Source organism: Nicotiana tabacum, chromosome 8 (assembly GCF_000715075.1).
Source record: "Nicotiana tabacum cultivar K326 chromosome 8, ASM71507v2, whole genome shotgun sequence".
Lineage (NCBI taxonomy): Eukaryota > Viridiplantae > Streptophyta > Magnoliopsida > Solanales > Solanaceae > Nicotiana > Nicotiana tabacum.
Window position 1 is genome coordinate 38,898,766 of NC_134087.1, and position 6,626 is coordinate 38,905,391.

The window sequence follows — 6,626 nt, forward strand, 5'->3', positions numbered from 1 at the left end:
ATTTGGGTTTCATATTTATTTAAGACTTTCGCTAAATTTTATTTTCCGTTGTCATTAATTTAACTGGTGAAACATGTATAAAAACGAATGAATTAGTGGTTTCTAAGTTCATGGCTTGCTTAACTTCTACGAGTATGCGCCATCACGACTTCCGAGGGTGAGAATTCCGGATCGTGATAGATACCATGTGAGAAAGCATGGATAAAAATATTATTAATTAATATTCTATGTTACCATATGCCCTATTTATATGTATACATAACACATAAGCTACTTGTATTACACAAGAGACTAGGACAAATTACATAACTATTCTAACAAATTACATACATTCACATAACGCTTCTACCAAATATTAAGGCGTTGCAGCAGAGCCATTGCAATTCAATTCAATCTCTGCTGGCTGCTTCAGTATCTGACGGTCTAATCTCTGCTATTAACTTGGGTGTGTGATGGAGTTATTAGGGTTCAATAGAGTTAGAGCTTTGCACAATTCACTTTCCTCTGTACAATCTTTCTCCTTCTTTTTTTTTGGGGTCAAAGCTACCAAGTGTTGGTTGGGTAGCTTTGGCTAACCCCAACTTGTTCATTTCATTCAGCAGAAGTACAAGGAGGTAGGATGTACAATCATTCTTTTCTTAACTTTTTCTTACTGTTCTAGATTTTGAATTTGTTCCCAAAAAAATTTTAAGTTTAAATTTATGTATAGTATCTAAAAGTTCCTGTGGTGCAAGGTTGCTGTTTTGGTCCCTCAATTATTAGTCCTACTACAGATAAATGTTTCAAGATTCTGTGTTTTTAATTATTATATCATGAGATTACTCATTTTATGCCTTGGAGAATTTTTAGTACCTTTTGTTTTATGATAATATCTTTTGCATTTGCAGAAATTTGGTAATGGAGGGGACCAATAGCTGACTGTATTATTAATAAAAGGATCTAAATGTTTCTAGTGTCAAGTATGCCAGAAATCAAAACTAGAATTTGCCATAATAAAAGCACAATTATCCCTTCTATGTATTTCTTTTGCTTTAAACAGAAATGTAAGAAGGAAAAAGAAGGAAAGAAGCTTGTCTGAACAATTAGTTTTTTGTCAAGGTAGTATCAGATCTTCATGTATTTCTTTGATCCTATAGTGGACTTTCTGGCATATTATATCGTGGTCATACTAGTAATGATACAGGTTTAAAAGTTTTCTTTAGACACGTGACACATTCTTTTGATTCCCCATCTTGCTTGGACTTAGACATAGTAGTAGTTGTTCTTCTGCACATTTTTCTGATTATTGGTCAGATATTGTTTTAATAGAAAGTAGAATGTGCAAGCACAAATTGGGTTCTCATATTCTAGGCCTTCTTACTGTTTTTAAGGTGTAATCTGATATTTCTACATCCCCACGTGATGCAGAAGCTAGTAGCTGGGTAGAGAGTAGCTGTTGGAGGTCTAAAGTGAGGTTATGGGTTCACGACGATCAGCAAAACGTCTCCGTGCCTCAGGAGCTGTGTTTAAGTTAATTTGTGTCTATTCTAATTTTGTAAATTTATTTGTCTGTTTTAATTCTAGTAAACTGTTAGCTTATTTTTAGTCTAGGTGTCTATCAGAAGCTCATGTGGTCTAAGTGTGTCTTTAATTCCTTATCCATGATCAAAGAAGGAACTCCTCATTAAGCAAGAACTGTAACTAAGAACGGAGCAGTTCAATTTTGGGTACAGGAAAAACTCTCCTAGAGCAATCTATTTTCATCGAATTTTTCCAATTGATAAGAAAAGCTAGTCTGAAGTCCAATAAATTTCAATGAGTCTACTCAGTCATTTTGCCAAGTGAGTAATAATTTCCAGCTTATTATCATTGGCCTTCAGGTGATCATTCAACTATGTCGTACTACTTGTAAGTCTTGCTTTGTATCCAGCCTCTTGAGCAAATTATGAATGACACTATGTTTTGCTTGATTGTGTTGTCTTGATCCATTGTGAAAGGTGGGTTTGCTTGATTGTGTTGTCTTGATCCATTGTGAAAGGTGGGTTTCTATGAAAACTGAATGGTATTTCCACTGGTGCACCACTTTTCCTTCTCCCCTTCTTCTATTGCTTTCTGCCCCACTTCTGCAACTTAATCCTTTCTATATTTGCGGTAATTGTTTTGCTGCTTCTTCTTTTTTCTTTTCTTTTTCCCCTCTACACCGTTTAATGTTTTCTTTGCTTGACCTAAGGTATTGCCTTCTCCTCCAAACTAGCAGGAATGAGAAGCCATTTCCAGCTACTGGGCTTGCACATTTCTCCCTGCTGTATTTTTTAGCTATTCTTGAGCCTTAAGTTAGCTTCAAGATGGTGAAGAATTATACCAGCAAATGTAACAATCAAAGTTAATAAAGTGCTTAATTAGTACAGTAATGTTTGACAGTCCAATGCTGATACTTAACTTGCTGTCACAGTGATCCCAAAGTTCTGCTCTTGTCCTTAACTAGCTGAAATTGAAACCAGATATGCAGGAAGGAAGGATTCACACATCCTCTCTGTCCTTAACTAGCTGTAACTGTAACGAGATACGAACTCCAGTTTAGGTGTCAGTGCTACAGGTCTGGGGACAGAAGTAGAGATTCAGCTCAGTAAAATCTGTTGTTCGAGTAGACAAAAACAACAACAAAAAAAAACCAGTGAATTCCTTCTAGTGTTGTTCGAGAAGGAATTCTAGAAATTAGTTCATGAAGAGATTCACTTATTGCAATATTTATTTACTACATGAGTGATAAAGCATACGAAAACTTGTGGTGGTTTGTCTTACTTTTGCAAGAATCTAGATCTTTCCGTATGAAACATCACTAATCTATTGGATACATGGCAAGCTGTTAACTGAGATCTCAGTTGAGGGTTCTGATGTTGAAGTTGTAGAAGTGAAGGTTGACTTTGCTATACTTAGCCGCTTTGTCTTAGGAATAATAATTCTTTATAGGATTAAACGTTTCTCTTGTAGGCGATCTCTCATCATTTGTTCTCCTTATTGTGTAGGCGATCTTTTAGCACATCAGTCAAATGACATGGAAGGGTCCATCTATCAGTATATGGGTACAGCTTTATTCTCTCCAGAACTATAACTAGCCTTTTTTTTAACCCCAGCTCACTGGGTGATGTAACTTCCATATTTCATCAACCTCAGGCCTAAATGATCTTCTGTTTCTTCAACATTTTTCTGATTTTTTTTTTCTGTTTATATATGTTGAGAACTGTGTTCAGGATACAGCAGCTGTTCTTGAGCTGTTTGTTTTTGTCATGCTTCAATTGTTTTTGGGGCATGTCATTCATGCTTTTGTTTACTCATGCAGTTGTGCTATATGGTATCCTATTATATATTATATATATATATATATATATATATATATATATATATATATATATATATATATATATATATATATATATATATATATATTTTAATTTAAAGTTCTTTCTGTATCTTCCAAGTCCATCAGCATGAGAGCGGGGATTTACAAATATGGATTTTGTCCTGTTTGTGTAGTTCTTACAAGCGAGCCTGTTAGACTTTATTTCTGCGTTAGACTTTCCATGACGGCATGACCCTCCATGCCTGTCTCGCGTTATCATTTTGTTGTGCAGGAAATAGTACCTTCGCCAGAGTCTCTTGATAACTCTTCTAAACATGAAAGTAATGAAGAGGAAACACCCAGGACAAGTGCAAAGAGAAAGCAGCGTGCTTCAGGCAAGGACAAGGTAAGCATTTTAAATCATTGTTCATGTTGTTTAATCCTTTCTTATTCTGTGTGTTTCTATCATACTAATGCTCTGTGCTATTCTTGTTCTATTTTGCAAATGTAAATTGTCTTTATGCTGCAATTCTTCCAACTAATTCTTGTTATAAAAGTCGATAGTGGTTAGCAAGTAGTATAGACTTACCACTTGTTGCCACCTGTTAAGTGCTTGTATACACACACACATATTTTGCTTGTTCTTTAAAATAGCTGTTTGTTTCAAAACCTAACATTTGTGTTAGGAAACAACAAAAGCCAAATGCAAATGTCACCTTAATCTTGCTGAATGCGTATTTAAATTTTTTGCTCTTATGGGAAGGGGACTACTGCGCTTCTTTCTCCAACCGTCCCTCTTCTGTGTTACTGACATTTGTTGGCACTCATTTCTGATTGCTTATTTTTATTTGAATTCACTCTTTTTTTATAAGGTAAATTGTATTAATCACAAGGGATAAAACTCCCGTATGCAAGAAGTATACCAAAAAATAGAGAATTTACATCAGAACATGATTCTCTACAAATGAAGCTCAATCTTCTATACAAGTAAGGGTTATATGAGTGCACCAAAAAGCGATCAAAGATAAAAGACTACTCTTAAGATGTGAAAAAGGAGACTCAATCCCCTCATAAGCTCTCTATTTCTCTCCCCCAGAACTATCCACATGAGAGCTAACGGTGCGAACTTCCATGCCTTTTACTTTCTTTTTCTATGGAAACCGGCCCAGCTATTTAACATTTCCTTTACAGTGCTTGGCATCACCTATTGAACACCAAAAAGATTCAAGATTGCCCTCCGCAAACCCGAGGACACAGGGCAATGCAACAAAAGATGATCAACTTCTTCCCCTAAGCTTTTACACATGTAGCACCAACTAACAAGTGTAATTCCTCTCTTTCGCAGATTTTCCGCAATCAAGATCACTCCCCTCGCCGCTAGCCATGCAAAAAAGCACACCTTCGTGGGCGCCTTAGGATGACGGTTATCGTTAGTCATGTTTTATCTTGACAAATTGCTTTATTCTAGATTAAATTCATTTAGCTTCTACAGTACTCCTGTGTGATTAACAAGTTGTTTGCCTGGGAGATTAATACCTAACCACACTGCCCCACTGTACTGCTTCTACTTGTCAGGTGAACGAGACTGTGCAACATGGCGAGAGCCTGGTTTGTAAAAAAATCAAAGTTTGGTGGGCATTGGATAAAGTGTAAGTATTTCTATATATTACAAAAATATTTTTTTAATGTTACCACCTGGTATCCTTTACCCGTTTTGGGACCCGACTAACCCGGATTCGTGCCAGGAAGTCCCACTTTGGGGCGTAAAGCGCTCCCTACCAAAGGAAACTCTGTACTTAGGGTTCAAACCTCTGACCTCATGGCAAAGGATGGGAAGTATTTACCTCATGGCTAAGGATAGGTAAGTATTTGCCACTCCACCACAAACTTTTGGTGTTAATCCTCTATAAAAATGATCTTTTCTTCATATTCTAGCAGTACGAGAATTCTTTGTGTTTCTTTGACTCTGGTTTCGCTATGCCAGGCAGAAGAAGAAAAAACCTAGAAATGCTGATCATCAGCGAAGCATGAAAGATTGGAGGCTTCACCTAAAAGGTTGTATACTCTCCTTAACCTTGTGCTTGTGTGATGTATTAACATGTTGTTGGGAAGCCTAACGGTTTCAGTGATGGATCTCTTTCTGCAGCAAGTCAAAAGACACGACAACAAAATCTGGACAGAAATCCAAGGATGATGGTAAGCTTAAGCACAACTTAAAAGATGGCACCTCAAAATCTGGCAGGAGAACTGACGATACAACCAGCAGTAAATCTAGGGCCCAATCTAAAAAGAGCAGTGGCAAATCTGTTGATGATACTGAAAAGCCATCTGCTCGGTCTAAAGATGTTAGCAGTAGTACTCCCAAATCCAAGTCCAAGCAAGATACCCCGTCAGCGACTGGCAACAAGTCCAAGCAAGAAACAGTTACAGCTGCCGTCAAGTCCAAAAATAAAACCCCTCAAAATGGCGGCAAGCCCAGTGCCAATGGCATGGAGAAGCTAAAATCTCGCTCGTCGAAGGTTAAAGGAAGTGGGAACGAGAAGGAAAAAGCAACTAATTTGGCAAAAGACCCTGATAGCAGCTCTAAGGGAAAATTCTCTAGTGCGTCGAAGGATCGAGAAAATGAGGCAAAGAGTGGAAAGAAGCGTGGGAGAGGAAAGAACTGATAATTTGATGCACATCTGTAATAGTGGAGCTGCTCTGTTAGTGCCTATGCTATATTCTTGGACCTGTTACAGCTCACTGAAGAGGCTATAGAGCCTAAGTATGCCTTGTATGCTATTTGCTCTCTGGCACAATCTGGAGTCACAGCTTGCAAATGTGTCTTAGGTTCTTAGTTATGTTGGTACTAGTTTTCTGCGTAGTCTGTCAGTAAAGCATATTGGTAGCTGTAATTGGTTAGTTACAGCTTGAGGGGAGTCAATTCTCATAACACGTCTGTACTATTTGCCAGAATGAACATCTTTGCCAGTCTAAAGAGTAGATATATTGGTTTAAGTCTACTCACACTTCCTTACTGCACGTATGTCTTGCACGCTCAAAGCTACAAAATATGTTGAATGTTTTGCAGATTAAGTTAATCAAGTTGAGCACGTGAAGGTAAATTTACTGGGAGTTGTAATATTTGCATGAGTAGCATCTGGAAACTATCCCCTTTTACCAAGTGCTATAGAGGGTCGGTCAAAGTACGAAAGTGAAGGATCTGTTGCTAAAAGACTTATCAATTTCTATAAAAATAGGTGTTGGAGATACAATTATCTCCGAGTTCCTCTACTTGGTTTCTTCTCAAGTTCTTCTGAATTGGTAC

At 37.4% G+C, this 6,626-nt stretch overlaps 1 protein-coding gene across 4 annotated transcripts; it reads left to right on the forward strand.

The window, feature by feature from the left end:
• The first annotated feature begins 275 nt into the window (after positions 1-275).
• Positions 276-6,321, forward strand: LOC107829674 (uncharacterized). 4 transcript variants are annotated; one of them, XR_012693958.1, is made up of 8 exons: positions 277-614; positions 1,408-2,896; positions 3,006-3,062; positions 3,612-3,725; positions 4,665-4,894; positions 5,065-5,180; positions 5,304-5,374; positions 5,466-6,321. XR_012693958.1 is itself a non-coding variant. In XM_016657133.2 (7 exons), exons 3-7 carry the CDS (start codon positions 3,030-3,032, stop codon positions 5,534-5,536), a joined length of 405 nt encoding a protein of 134 aa, XP_016512619.1. In that variant the 5' UTR covers positions 277-614; positions 1,408-2,896; positions 3,006-3,029; the 3' UTR covers positions 5,537-6,321. The 4 variants fall into 4 exon arrangements, 2 of the variants coding, with proteins under 2 accessions (XP_016512618.1, XP_016512619.1); XR_012693959.1 differs by having other exon boundaries at positions 4,665-4,748; XM_016657133.2 differs by lacking the exon at positions 4,665-4,894.
• The last annotated feature ends 305 nt before the right edge of the window (positions 6,322-6,626 follow it).